Source organism: Caretta caretta, chromosome 3 (assembly GCF_965140235.1).
Source record: "Caretta caretta isolate rCarCar2 chromosome 3, rCarCar1.hap1, whole genome shotgun sequence".
Taxonomy (NCBI): domain Eukaryota; kingdom Metazoa; phylum Chordata; order Testudines; family Cheloniidae; genus Caretta; species Caretta caretta.
The window spans coordinates 197306199-197321514 of NC_134208.1; the positions used below are offsets into that span (position 1 = coordinate 197306199).

A 15316-nucleotide genomic window follows, 5' to 3' on the forward strand; every position below is an offset into this window, starting at 1 on the left:
AAATAGAATAAAGTCATAGTAAAATAGATGTACCTTCATGCCCATTCTTCGTGCCATTTGCAGCTCTGAATTAAACAGAATAGCTCTTTCAGATGAAAGATCCCCATGGGGCAATTTAGCATAGCAGCAGGCCTTTTTTGAAAAGCCAAGGAAGAACACCGAATGATACAAACTCTTCAGTAATATGCAATGTTGCCAGCTCTCCAAATTTCACTTCCATTTTTATTGCAAATATTGTGATATTTGGTGCTTTTCTTAAAGCCCCAGGTTCTGGATTCATGTCATTCTGAGAATCTCATTTTTTATTAAAAACAAAACAAAACACATTTCTAGCCCTCATGGTTGAGGTCAAAAGCTTGAAAATCAAACCTACATGCCCTGAAGTCTCAAAAACTGGAAGGCAAATAAAAAGCACTCAATTTTTTATTTTTATGCCAATTATGATTTTTGAATGTTTGTGGCTGGCAGTGCTGAATAAAGACAAATTAGAATTCTCCACCTACAGTGTTAACCTAGAGCTGCCATTGGTTTTATATTTCTTTTCATAGAACAGAGGTTCTCAGTCTAGTGTCTTGGACCTAAGTAGTGCCTATGAGAACTTTCACGGTTTCACACTGCCCTCTCTGTGCACCAAAATTTCAAATGTGTGTTTTGCCAACTTCTGATTAAATTAATCTTGATTTCCAGAAATTGCTAAACCATTCCTTAGACGTTAAGATATTCTTGAAAAGTGATATTTTATATTCATTTCAATGTATTGATTTTCCTTTAGAGCACATTAGATTGTGCCAAAACCAGGTAGATGTATTTAAAAATTCTATGGGGAGGATGCCATTGGCCCTCTTACAAAGAGATTTCTCTTCTAAGCAATTCGGTCAATAACTTATTGGATGATCAGAGGTTGCCACCTGGCAACTGCTAGAAAAAACCTTGTGTAAATCCCAAGGCTGCTCCTTCACATCAGCACCAGGAAGACTGAAGGGGAAGTGTAACATTTTGGCAAAGTCATCTATGTACATATCTTTTTTTTTTTTTAAAATGAATCATCTTTATTCCATCACATTGTGCACTAGTCTTCAATGAAGAGCCACAATCTTATTGATGCTGACTATGTCATTTCTTCCACCTGTCTTGTTACCTCCCCATCCTGTTGCCTCATGCATGAAATTGCCACGTAAGCCCCTTCAGGTAAGGAACAGGTCTTCTCATCAGTACTGTGAGGCACCTAGCACACTTGAGTGTTGTAAAATAACAAATACTAATAACTACCAAGTGTTTGTAAGGGGTCCTGAATTTTGTAAAAGAAAGGGAAAAAAAGATGAGTCCCTGAGCTCAAGAAATTTGTTTACTCTTCACTTCTGAACTCTGTAATTTAATATGTACAATAGTTTAAATATCAATAAAATGTTAGTTTAAAATGCTGGACAGTTTCTTCATCTTTGTCTCTGCTTGCAAGGTGAACTTTTAGTAAACAATGCTGCAAGAAGTTCACAAGCTGGTCTTCACCTCCATGCCTACTTTAATGGAATTATGAGTCACATGTCCTCTCAAATATTATCACAACAATGGATGACAGAACGTTAATGTGTACTGGAAAAAGACCGACTAAACTGTTAAGGAAAGGAACAATCTAATAGAAATACAGGAAAGAAGTGAAGTCAAGTGTGTTTGCTGAAGAATTAAATTGTGTGCAAAGCTAATAAAAACTCTAACTCAAACTGACCGTTCAAGTCAAAATCTTGTTTTCTTAAAATGAAGTCACAGGTTTTACAGCTATTAAACTTCCATGCACTCTGACTGGCCTGATAGCATAACAGATCGTATGTGCTTTCCCCACAAAAGACAGAGTGTTCTGAGCTGAATGATTGGCTCCTTTAGAACAGGAGGAGTGGTGGTGGTAGAAAAGGGAAATGCAGCATTTCTTCAACACAAGGGGAAATGTTTAAATGAATTCAACATGCTCAATCCCCTGCACAGCATTAACATTCCAAACTAGGAAAGCAGACAAAACTTGGCAGACATGCATACGATAAATAAATAATCTAATTCCAACAAATGTTAAAGTAACTTACTTATACAACATGTCGCTCTCAGCTACAGAAGCCTGACCGTTTCTATAGGTATTACAACCCTGACAGACCACACCTTTAAATAACTCCTGCCTCCAAAGTTTCCAACAGAAGTATTGTTTGTAGGAAACAAATGACAATGACAGCTTTAGCCGTTGACAATAAATGCAGAATAAGAAGGCTCAAGACCTCATTTGTGTCTCACCAGTTTTGCACCAGTGTAAATTCACTGACTGAAATGGAGTTCCCTTGGAGTTAGGCCAATGTAAGATGAGAACTGGGAACTGTTTTTTATTATAGAATTTGTTGATTTCTTTTTTTCCAATCTAAACTTCTAGTATCAGAAATATAATGTTCATCTAAAATCATTACTTTACTCATAACCTGGGACATGTTACTGAAAACATGGAAGGTTTCATGGCTCTAGGTTGCTTGGGCAGAATGAGTACCATTTTAAACTTGATTAGGATCTGTTCTACCTAGAAGATCCCATTCACTTGAATGCTTATACAGGTGTCTATTAATAGGTGGTAGAGAAGATGACAGTTTGGAAAACTAGAGTCTGACTCTGACTCAGCCCCTTAGTCTGGAAGTTTTCCTTGCAAAAGGTGAGCAGGTCACCATAGTCAAGGAAGGTAGAGAAGGTCAATGACAGATAACAGAGAAGAGGGAAGAGACGACGGGAGTAGAGGACTTAGAGCAAAGTGGTAGTATAGATGTTGACAGATGAGAATTTATGAAGCGCTGGATAATGGGCCGAAGAAGAGAGGGCAGGTGAACAATGCTAAAAGAGACATAGTGGTAGTCAGATAGGGAATTCAGCGATGGAAAGTGAGTGGGAGAACTGATCCAGGGTTGCAAGTTAAGCTAAGAGAGAAAGTGAAGGAGAAAGGAGGCTAGTGAGTCTGGTAGGAATTTTATCTGTATGAAGTTCTAAATTATACAGTTTAATTCCTTTATAAGGCTCTAACATCACAGAAAATCTTCATTTTTGCTCCCTTGACTGGATAGTCTGTGTATATCAGCAGGAATCTATTATGTGAAAGGATCAGGGCCCAAACAAAAAACGTTCTGATTCTTATTTGTAGGACAGTGATTCCGCAGCCTATTGCATATACAGGTCTATACAAGACTCTGAAACATACATTTAGGTTTTTTTTGTTTTTCTCGGTGATTGGATGATTTGTGTGTGTTTCAACACGGTCAGTGATGTGTCAACAAACTTAAGACTGGAGGTGTGCAATACCTCCCAAGGTCCCACTATAGCAACGCTGCGGCTCTGAAACCAAAGTTTGGCAGCAAGATTGCTCTCAACTTGAATAGAGAATTTTAGGCATGAAGCCTCTGCATTTTGGAAACATAGTTGCATCAGAAAATTTTGGGACTCCATGATTCTCTGAAAAAAAGAGGTAAAGCTGCCAAATGCCTCAATACTGCAGGGTATCCAGAATGATATATAATGGTTTGGAGTCTAAAGTCCCTGAGTATGACTACAACACAAGCAGGCTACTTACAGCTACCCTAATGAGTGTGGGAACAGGGGAAATGAAGCCCTATTCATGTGGAGAAGACCAAGGGCTTCAAATTTTGTTAGGATGTGATTTCTTGGTGAAAAATCACTTTTTTTTTTTATTCAGAGCCACAATGGAGACTTCTAGGAAAGGAAATTTTGGAAGAACCAAAGATGATGCTGAGATGATCAGCAGGCTACAATCTGTGGGGAGTTCCTTGGCAGATTAGTAAAAGGAATTGATCACTGGGGATATGTTGGTCACACCAAATGCTTCCAGGAGGTCTAAAGGTATAAAATACTAGAATCATGTGGGTTTCTTCCAGACCCACATAAAGATTCACAGTAGGGCTGTCAAGTGATTAAAACAATTAATTGTGATTAATAGCACAATTAAAAATTAATTACGATTAATCGCACTGTTAATAATAAAAACATTTATTTAAATATTTTGGATGTTTTCTACATTTTCAAACATTTTGATTTCAATTACAACACAGCATACAAAGTATACAGTGCTCACTTTATTTTTATTACAAATATTTGCATTGTAAAAAACAAAATATTTTTCTTCAATTCACCTAATACAAGTACTGTAGTGCAAACTCTATCATGAAAGTTGAACTTACAAATGTAGAATTCTGTACAAAAAATAACTACATTCAAAAATAAAACAATGTAAAACTTTAGAGCCTACAAGTCCACTCAGTCCTACTTCTTTACAGCCATTGCTCAGACAAGCAAGTTTGTTTACATTTGCAGGAGATAATGCTTACAATAGCATCTGAAAGTGAGAACAGGGCCATCAAGATATTTACATGCCAAATAAAGATTCATATATCACTTTGTGCTTCAACCACTATTCCAAAGGACATGCATCCATGCTGATGACAGGTTCTGCTAGATAACAATCCAAAGCAGTGCAGACTGACCCATATTCATTTTCATCATCTGAGTCAGATGCAACCAGCAGAAGGCTGATTTTCCTTTTTGGTGGTTTGGGTTCTGTAGTTTCTGCATCACAATGTTGCACTTTTAAGACTTCTGAAAGCATGCACCACACTTTGTCTCTCTCATATTTTGGAAAGCGCTTCAGATTCTTAAACCTTGGGTCTAGTGCTGTAGTTATCTTTAGAAATTTCACATTGGTACCTTCTTTGCATTTTGTCAAATCTGCAGTGAAAGTGTTCTTAAAATGAATATGTGCTGGGTCATCATCTGAGACTGCTATGACATGAAATATATGGCAGAATGCAGGCAAAACAGCAGGAAACATACAATTCTCCCCCAAGGAGTTCTCTCATAAATTTAATTAATGCATTATTTTTTGAACGAGCGTCATCAGCATGCAAGCATGTCCTCTGGAATGGAAGAGGCATATGAATGTTTTGCATATCTGCCATGTAAATACCTTACAATGCCATCTACAAAAGTGGCACGTGAATGACTGTTCTCACTTTCAGGTGACATTGTAAATAAGAAGCGGACAGCATCATCTTCCGTAAATGTAAACAAACTTGTTTCTCTTAGTGAGGGCTGAACAAGAATTAGGACTGAGTAGACTTGTAGGCTCTGAAGTTTAACATTGTTTTGTTTTTTAATGCAGTTATGTAACAAAAATAAAATCTACATTTTTATGTTGCACTTTCACAATAGAGGAATTATACTACAGTACTTATATGAGGTGAATTGAAAAATACTATTTCTTTTATCATTTTTAGAGTGCAAATATTTGTAATAAAAATAATAATAAAGTGAGCACTGTATACTTTGTATTCTGTGTTATAATTGAACTCAATATATTTGAAAATGTAGAAAAATATCCAAAAATATGTAATACATCACAATTGGTATTCTACTGTTTAACTGTGCAATTAAAACTGCGATTAATCGCAACTAATTTTTTAAATTGTGATTAACTTTTTTGAGTTAATCGCGTGAGTTAACTGCGATTAATCAACAGTTCACAGACCCCAAAATTGCTGAGGTAGGTATCTTTTGAGACATAAGTTTAAGGCCAGATTCTTATCTTGCACCAGTATAAATGATTACACAAGGTGCAAAGAGAGGAAAAACTCTGCCAAATCAGAGTGGATGAGAAGTTTGGCATAGGAAGTGCACTCTCATCCTGCTAGACTTTAGATTGAATTCATTAGTAATAGGGTTCAAAACTTATTTAGACATGTCTTAGCCAAGGCAAATATACTATAAAGGTGTAATTAGATTTCAGCTTTGAAATCACACATTGAGATTAACCAAAAGGATTTAAAAAGAACGAGGAGTACTTGTGGCACCTTAGAGACTAACAAAATTATATGGGCATAAGCTTTTGTAAAACCCACTGGGTTTTAGCCCACAAAAGCTTGTGCCCAAATAAATTTGTTAGGCCTTGTCTACACTACGAAATTACTCCGATTCTATAGAAGTCGATTTCTGGGAACAGATTGTATAAAGTCGAGTGCATGCGTCCACACTAATTTGGCGTAGTGTATCCACAGTACCGTGGCAAGCGTCGACATTCCGAGCGGTGCACTGTGGGTAGCTATCCCACAGTTCCCGCAGTCCCCGCTGCCCACTGGAATTCTGGGCTGAGCTCCCAATGCCTCATGGGGCCAAAAATTTGTTGCAGATGGTAAGGGGAAATGTCATCAGTCAACCCTCCCTCTGTGAAAGCAACGGCAGACTATCATTTCACGCCCTTTTCCCTGGATTGCCTGAGCAGACGCCATAGCACAGCAAGCATGGAGCCCGTTCAGCTCACCGCAGCAGTTATGACCATTGTAAACACCTTGCGTATCATCATGCAGTTTATGCAGAACCAGAACCTGAAAAACCAGGCAAGGAGGTGACGGCAGTGCGGTGACGAGAGTGATGAGGACATGGACACAGATTTCTCTAAAACCGTGGTCCCTGGCAATTTGGAGATCACGGTGTTAATGGGGCAGGCTCATGCCGTGGAACACCAATTCTGGGCCTGGGAAACAAGCACAGACTGGTGGGACCGCATAGTGTTGCAGGTTTGGGATGATTCCCAGTGGCTCCTAAACTTTTGCATGCGTAAGGGCACTTTCATGGAACTTTGTGACTTGCTTTTCCCTGCCCTGAAGCGCAAGAATACCAAGATGAGAGCAGTCCTCACAGTTGAGAAGTGAGTGGTGATAGCCCTATGGAAGTTTGCAACGCCAGACAGCTACCGGTCAGTCGGTAATCAATTTGGAGTGGGCAAATCTACTGTTGGGGCTGCTGTGATGCAAGTAGCCAATGCAATCATTGAGCTGCTGCTATCAAAGGTAGTGACTCTGGGAAATGTGCAAGTCATAATAGATGGCTTTGCTACAATGGGATTCCCTAACTGTGGTGGGGCTATTGATGGAACGCATATCCCTATCTTGGAAACGGACCACCAGGGCAGCCAGTACATAAACCACAAGGGGTACTATTCAGTGGTGCTGCAAGCCCTGGTGGATCACAAGGGACGTTTCACCAACATCAACGTGGGATGGCCGGGAAAGATTCATGATGCTTGTGTTCATGTTTAACCAGCTGCAGGAGGGGATTTACTTCCCAGACCAGAAAGTAACTGTTGGGGATGTTGAAATGCCTATAGTTATCTTTGGGGACCCAGCCTACCCCTTAATGCCCTGGCTCATGAAGCCGTACACATGCACCCTGGACAGTAGTAAGGAGCTGTTCAACTACAGGCTGAGCAAGTGCAGAATGGTGGTAGAATGTGCATTTGGACGTTTAAAGGGTCGCTGGCGCAGTTTACTGACTCGCTCAGACCTCAGCGAAACCAATATTCCCATTGTTATTGCTGCTTGCTGTGTGCTCCACAGTCTCTGTGAGAGTAAGGGGGAGATGTTTATGGCGGGGTGGGAGGTTGACGCAAATCGCCTGGCTGCTGAATACGCGGAGCCAGACACCAGGTCGATTAGAAGAGCACAGCAGGAAGCGCTGCACATCAGAGAAGCTTTGAAAACCAGTTTCATGACTGGCCAGGGTACCGTGTGACGCTTCTCTTGGTTTCTCCTTGATGAAAACCCACCCCCTTGGTTGACTAATTCCCTGTAAGCAACCCGTCCTCCCCGCTTCGATCACAGCTTGCTTGCAGAAGAAATAAAGTCACTATCGTTTAAAAACCATGTATTCTTTATTAATTGATTCTAAAAATAGGGAGATAACTCACAAGGTAGCCCGGGTGGGGTGTGGGAGGAGGGTAGGAGGGAAGGAAAAGGCCACTTCAAAACTTGTTGAATGACAGCCTTCTGTTGCCCGGAGCCTCCTGCCCCTGTGTTCTTGGGCGTCTGGGTGAGGAGGCTATGGAACTTGGGGAGAAAGGAGGGCGGTGAAACAGGTGCTGCAGTGGCAGTCTGTGATCCTGCTGCCGTTCCTGAACCTCCAACAGACGCTGGAGCATGTCCGTTTGATCCCGCAGTAGCCCCAGCACTGCATACTGCCTCCTTTGATCTTCCTGACACCACTTCTCATCTCGATCGTCCCTCCTGTCCTCATGTTCATTGGCCGCTTTCCTGTACTGTGCTACTGTGTCCCTGCACACATTCTGCTGAGCTCTGTCCATGCCGGACAACTGCATGAGCTCAGAGAACATTTCATCACGCGCGTGTTTTTTTCGCTGCCTTATCTGAGTTAGTCTTTGGGATGGAGGAGGGAGGCTTGAAACATTTGCAGGTGCAGGAGGAAAAAAAGGGAGTGAAGTATTTAAAAAGATACATTTTACAGAACAATGGCTATAGTCTTTCACAGTGAACACTATTCACATTACATAGCACATGTGACTTCGGTACAAGGTTGCATTTTGCATCTTATATTAAGTACCTGTGGCTTTGGTGTTAGAGATCTCACACGGGCAACAGAATTCCGCTTTAGGCTTCTGCAACCTTCATAACAGCAGCACCCTCCTTTCTCATACCAAGCAAAGCCTGTTGAGTTGGCCATTTAGTGCTGCGGTTTTAGTGTTAACGTGCAGCAGCAGAAACCAAACTAACCCCCCCCCCACTCCAATTCTCTGGGATGATCGCTTTACCCCTCCCCCCACCGCATGGCTGGTATCAGGGAAGATCACTGCTAGCCAAACACGAACAGCTCAGCGCCAATGGGCTCCCACCCCGCTTGGCTAACTGCGGGTAGGATTTCTTTTCAGCCACAGACAAACAAACAGCCACCTCTGAATGTCCCCTTTATTAAATTCCCGTATTTCAACCAGGTTACCATGAATGATATCACTCTCCTGAGGATAACACAGAGAGATAAAGAACGGATGTTGCTTGAATGCCAGCAAACACCAGGACCATATTCTGCCAGGCTTTGTCACGCAATGATACCAGATTACTTGCTACTAGCATGGTGTGGTAAAGTGTCCTATCATGGAGGGCGGAATAAGGCTGCTCTCCCCAGAAACCTTCTGCAAAGGCTTTTAGAGTACCTCCAGGAGAACTTCATGGAGATGACCCTGGAGGATTTCCGCTCCATCCCCAGACACGTTAACAGACTTTTCCAGTAGCTGTACTGGCCACGAATGCATCCCAAGTCCTCAGGGCAAATTAATCATTAAAAAATGCTTGCTTTTATAACAACAGTTTTAGAAGGTACACTCACCAGAGGTCCCTTCTCCGGCTTGGTTAGGTTGGGAGGGTATTTCAGTATTTCAATGCATAAAAAGATCCTGGCTGTCGGGGAGAAAGGTGTGCTATGTGCTCTCCTCCTCCTCCTCCTCTTTCCCGTCCGCAAAATCCTCAGGCATGGTGGAGAGTACCCCTCGTCGGAGTCCACAGACAGGGGTGGGGTAATGGTGGCGGCCCCCCCTAGAATTGCATGCAGCTCAATGTAGAAGCAGCATGTCTGGGGCTCTGTCCCGGAGCGTCTGTTTGATTCTTTGGTTTTCTGGTACGCTTGTCTGAGCTCCTTAAGTTTCACGCGGTGCTGTGTTGCGTCCCTGCTGTAGTCTCTATCCCTCATGGCCTCTGAGATTTTTTGAAATGTTTTGGCATTTTGTCTTTTGGAACGTAGTTCTGATAGCACAGATTCCTCTCCCCACACAGCGATCAGATCCAGTACCTCCCGTTCAGTCCATGCTGGAGCTCTTCTTCGATTCTGGGACTGCATGGTCACCTGTGCTGATGAGCTCTGCATGGTCACCTGTGCTGATGAGCTCGCCTGACCAAACAGGAAATGAGATTCAAAAGTTCCTGGGGCTTTTCCTGTACACCTGGCCAGTGTATCCAAGTTCAGAGTGGCTTCATTGTGTGGACGGGTGCAGGGTTAATTCGATTTAACGCTGCTAAATTCGACATAAACTTGTAGTGTAGACCAGGCCTTAATCTCCAAGCTGCCACAAGTACTCCTCGGTTTTTTTGCTGATACAGACTAACACGGCTACCACTCTGAAACCAAAAAGATTTAGACAGACTTGCCAAATCTCATCTCTCACATGACACTTACAAATCTCCCTTGGATGTCAAGCTGCATAGCAGCTGTAATATCATGCACAGCTGCAGGAGAGCAAGACAACATAGGAAACGCTGCTAGCCCTTTTGGGTTGTTAGGAGTAAGAGTAGCAGCTTCTCCCCCCATGCTGCGCATACACAGCGTGTCCCTCCTCCCTTCCCTCCTAAAAGGGAGGAGGGACACTTCTGCTTCTTCTCACAGCCTAGGCCTTGCTAACCATGACTGAGCCTCCGGAATCTCCAGCTGCACGTCAGCTTCGGTCTGAAGCTCCACCACCATGCTTCACATCCCCTAATCCTCACCTTGATACAGTTAAGGATAAAGACCCAGCAAACAAGTAAATAAGTAGCCCCTGAAAGCTAAGTCTGGCATAGACTGATCCATCTACCAGGGAAATAATGCTGCTGCTGCCTCCTCCTCTCTCCTGTCTCTGTTCTATTCACTAAGCTGCAGCCAAACGCTACCTTCCTTGTCTGTCATGCTGAATGTATCACACTGGTTCCAGATCTCAGCTACCACCATTTATTTCCTTCTGAACCCTCAGGAAGGTTAAACTTCCTCACACTCTACATGGAGCAATCTGTGCTTTCACCTTGGCTCGTTCCACACACATTCTAGTTAGTTTACTTATTTTAATTAAAATGCACTTTTAAATTTTTGCATTTCTCATGCAGCTCTCTATAGCGGCAATAGCCTCCCTCCTCCATTACTCCCAGTGATCTCACTCCTCTCCTTCAAATCCCTGCTACAAAGTTTTTTTTTATATCATTCGACCAGTAACTCACCCTTGTTCTTGCTTCATCTCATGTCCCTTTAACTTAGCCTTCCAACACACTGCATGCCCACTCAACTGCATCACCACTTCACTTATACTAGACTGCATGCTTTATGTTTCTGAAATACCCAGCACACCAATGCTGCTATTACGATTAAATAAGGAGCCTGAACAATTTAAATTCTCTAACCTTAAACTTCTTCTGTTTTATCATCTCCTCTGTCTCTGATCTTTTGTTGTCAGTACATGTTGCCCCTGGCCCCATGTCCTGGGTGGCCCCCCCCCCCCCAAATACCATTCTTCTGTTCTACTTAATTTGCATTGTTTTCCCCCGATCCCTGTTCTATTCTGGCCTCTAATACATCTTTTCCCTATTACTTCCCTACCACCAAGTGCCCAGTCTCTTCCTCTCCCCCTCCCTCCCTAATCACTTTGGGTCTTCCAAATTCCTTCCATACCTCCCTCTTTCCACAAGGTCCCCAATCTTTTCACTGCTATTCCTTTCCTGTTCCGTCTATAAGTTCCTATCTTTCTTCCCTTCCCACCACCCTGAGGCTGAAATCAGGTGATAACTTAAATCCATTAAATGTTGCACTCCATTCCAGAAAGGAAAATTCCTAGAAATATGAAGGGAAACTTTTCACAGGGGAAAAAAATCTCAGTATGGGACATTCTCTCAGAACAAAAGAGGAAGCATGCAATCTCCTTAATGGAGATAGGCACCTTCCCCATTTTCTCTCTAGGTGCTGGCCCTTCCATGTCTAGAAAAACTAGCTAACATCACATACATATGCACCTGCATCCTCACCCACAAACATGCTCCATTCTCTACACACACACCAGTCTATGGATACATCTACACTGCAACAAAAGACTTGTGCAGCTGGCCCCCTTCAGCTGACTGAAGCTCATGTGCCTGAGGCTGCAGGGGTATAAAATTGCAGTGTAGACATTCGGGCACATGCTGGAGACCAGGCACTGAGACCATGCGAGGTGGTGGGTCGCAGAGCCCAGGCTCCGAATGTCTACACTTCCATTTTATAACCCTGTAGTCTGAGCCTGAGTTAGCTGAAGAAGGGAGGGGAAGAAGGAGAGTTCTAACGTGTGAAGAAGTATTGTGGCTATGACTTTTTTTTTTTGGGGGGGGGGGGGGAATCTTTAAACAAATATAAAATTCTGGGCACAACTGCCACGCTTTAAATTCATCCCAAGTGTCTTTTCAATATCACTTTCTATTCTGCTGAAAAGCATGGAGGTCAGCATGAACGGGTTCCGTTTCTAAACACCATGATAGTTTTTCTAAGGACATAAAAAGTTATTCCTGCTCCTTACTATTTAGTGTTGTCTTAACTTAGCTGCATTACAATGCCTAGGAAGTTAATACATAATCACCATTCAACATCTGTTTTTCTTCAGTCTCTATTGCATTCTCGGATTAAAACAGGAATATGCTGAATAATAAACTCCTAACTGACCATAGACTTAAAAAAATTCTTTAATATAGCTTGTTACTGATTATGCAGTGAAGGGTTTGATAGTTTTACAGCTTTGTATTATATACAGATTATACAAGAGGCACATGAGAACTACTTAAATCACAATTTTATTTTTCAAATTCAAAAACAATTAACTGTATTTAACATGTTACATCAACAGATTTAAAATATCATGCTCTATTTAAATATTTGACTGACAACAATGTATACAAATAAAACGTTACACAAATATATTTAAGAAAACATTTTGGTCTTCAATCTGAACAATAAATAGACAGGCACTCCTATATATACAAAGAAGGGGTCATTACTTAGAACAAATTCTCATATAAGCAACATGTGGAAATATGGCAAGAAAAGATTTCTAGAGTTTTGGGAAACATGCTGTATGACACATCATGCAATTTCCAAATCTCACTTTCAAAACTTGAAACGTTTAAGATGTATATTGTTCTGAGTTTATCATCATCAGTTTATAGAGGAGATCCAAACCAAGCTTTCCTGAGTGATGTGCAATTTCAGACTTCAGTTATCCATATCAAATCAAGCTACCTGATGATTGTTTTTAACACCAAAACAGAAAACAAGGACTGGCCAGAGCAGCCTTTTCTGTAAATAAAATGAGTGACAGAAGAACTTTGATTTATAAAGCTTAACTGAAATTCAAGACAAAAATCTGCCTATTAGCAAAGTCCAACATAAAACCTATCCTCTTCCTTACATGTCCAGCTCTTAAATTTTATCCCATTTGAAATTATATTGTGATTTTATAAGATATAAAGTATCATTACATAAAAGGTAGAGATTTAGTATCCTTTCAGATACAGGCAGACACATTTTGCACAGCAGATCACATTTAAATGAGAGAATACTGTTCAGAAGTAGCATATGATAGAGGAAGAGTTACAAAATCAAAACACCTTTCAATAATTAGTGTAATTTTTTAAAGTTATTTTTTTTTATTTTTTTTTTACTTTGTGTAAAAATTAGACTTCCCCAATTTCTGAATTTTTACGTTACAAATGCTATTTCAAACAGACAAGTTTTCTCAGGAAAAAAAGTCTGTGTTTACAGCTTCTACCACCACAATTAAAATAAGATGCACTAGCAATGAAAAGTGGGCAATCCATGCTTTCAACATTATGGTGATAGCTAACCATGAATCAATGAAGAATTTTTTGTTATAACTTCTGAAGTCTATTTTAAAATTTGTAGATGAAATATTGAAACATAATAACTGCTAAGACAGTGGAAAGATTAGGACTAAATCTTCATGCCACACTCAAAAATTTGTTATTCTAGTATTATTTTTACTTTTAGAAGTACTGAACAAATGTTTCTAGCTAATGATTTTTAAGAGAAGTAACTTTAAAAACCATTAAGTGAGAACAAAGAGGAGTTTTAATGATTCAATGAAGAAATTAGACCCAATCTTGGAAAATAAATTGAAGACACTTACGCATGTTACTTTAAACATTTAACAATTTAAGTGTGGATCCTGCAAGCGTGTCCAAATCTTAATCATTTCTTGAGGTTTTCTGCTATGTACTAACATTAAGTTTGTGTAGGAACATATGTTATTCCTGTGTTTCTCTTCAATATCAAATGTTTTGAAGCCTTTGTGTTTTTCCGGAGCAAGCCCAAGTTTCTGAAGGCACATTCCAGTATAAACGTCATCAATAGGATAGAGGAGGACCTGGTCAGATGCATTGTTCAGTCTTAATGCCAGATCACCAGAGTACAGAAACCCACCACCTCCTGCATATGGAGGATAAGAACCTTCAAAAACACTTTCTGGAATGTAGTACTTTAATTTTTTTTCTCGATGAGGTCCAGCATCTTTGATCACATCACCTATAAATAAGTCTTTTGCTTTGTCCTTTGATAAATTCTTCAAGTAATCCAGGATCTGGTGGGTATTCACAAAAACATCATCATCCCCCTTAAAAATAAACTGGGCCTCTGGACACGTGCTGCTGACCCATTTAAGAAACAGCACCTCTTTCAGAGTCAAGTTGAAGAAAGTGTCTCTGTAGTTCCAAAGAAGAATGTCTTGGTGGGTTTGACTCTCAAATTTCAGCATGTCTGAAAGGTCAGGAAAGTTATCTTCTGGAGGGGTCTGTCCCAACAAAAAGACCCTTACAACTGTTACATCCCCTGATTGTATTTCTTTACCCCAAGATTCCCTAATTGCTTGCCTTCTATCAAAATGTGGTATAAGTGACTTGATAGCCAGTAGCAGGAAAGGTTTGTGTTTGCACTTTTTTGGTTGATCCACTAATAATGAATAATTTCTACATCTTAAATAAAGCAGGAAGTCTTTAAATCTGTCTGGCAACGTTGCAAAGTCATTAACCTCTGATGTTACTGATGGATCAGGGTCACAGGAATTCAGAACACTAGTATTAGAAATTAAGGTTTCTTCCACAGTCATATTGGAAAGCAAGGTCAAAATGGGGTTGTACAAGAATTCCAGCTTCTGTTGCTGTTTGTTCCAATAGGCCTTGTGAGGAGTGTATTTCCTCCAGAACTTGCTGCTGGGTATTATAACCTGTCCTTTTGTATTCTTCTCTTGACCACCACTTTTGGAGACTTCCACAATCACATAAATAAAAAAGTTTACCATCATCAGAATTCCCAGCAGCCTTAGTCTTCTGCGTCCAACACTCATTTCTCATATCTGAAAAGAAAAATGATGGTTAGATTTTATTCAATCTTTTTCAAACAGGTTTCTAATTTCATAGGAATACAAGAGTTTTTTTTGACCACTTCTAAACCTCACAGTGTACAAAAGTCAGCAAGCCAAGAGTTGACATTTACATACTGAAAATGAAAAATGAATTGGTCACCCTCTAATATACAAGCTCTCTCTTGCAGCTATAGGGGTTTTGGTTCCATTAGAAAGGAAAAGTTTGTCAATCAAGAGAACAAGCAACGATGGAAAGTTTTGCTTGAATTTCTAAAGCAGAATAAAGCATTTGACCATACATCTAAATTATTA

The 15316-nt window shown here is 40.6% G+C and overlaps 2 protein-coding genes across 5 annotated transcripts in view; both read right to left on the bottom strand.

Moving 5' to 3' along the window:
- LOC125633405 (uncharacterized) overlaps window positions 1-15316 on the bottom strand; it is a 146195-nt gene that overhangs the window by 103229 nt on the left and 27650 nt on the right. The window lies entirely within an intron of this gene.
- The window catches only part of B3GNT2 (UDP-GlcNAc:betaGal beta-1,3-N-acetylglucosaminyltransferase 2), a 148104-nt gene continuing 145084 nt past the window's right edge, over window positions 12297-15316 (bottom strand). For all 4 annotated transcript variants that reach the window (XM_048842641.2, XM_075127227.1, XM_075127228.1 and 1 more), the window contains one exon: window positions 12297-14995. In XM_048842641.2, the coding sequence (XP_048698598.1) occupies window positions 13793-14986 (1194 nt within the window). In that variant the 5' untranslated portion in view covers window positions 14987-14995 and the 3' untranslated portion in view covers window positions 12297-13792. The remainder of the gene's footprint in view (window positions 14996-15316) is intronic.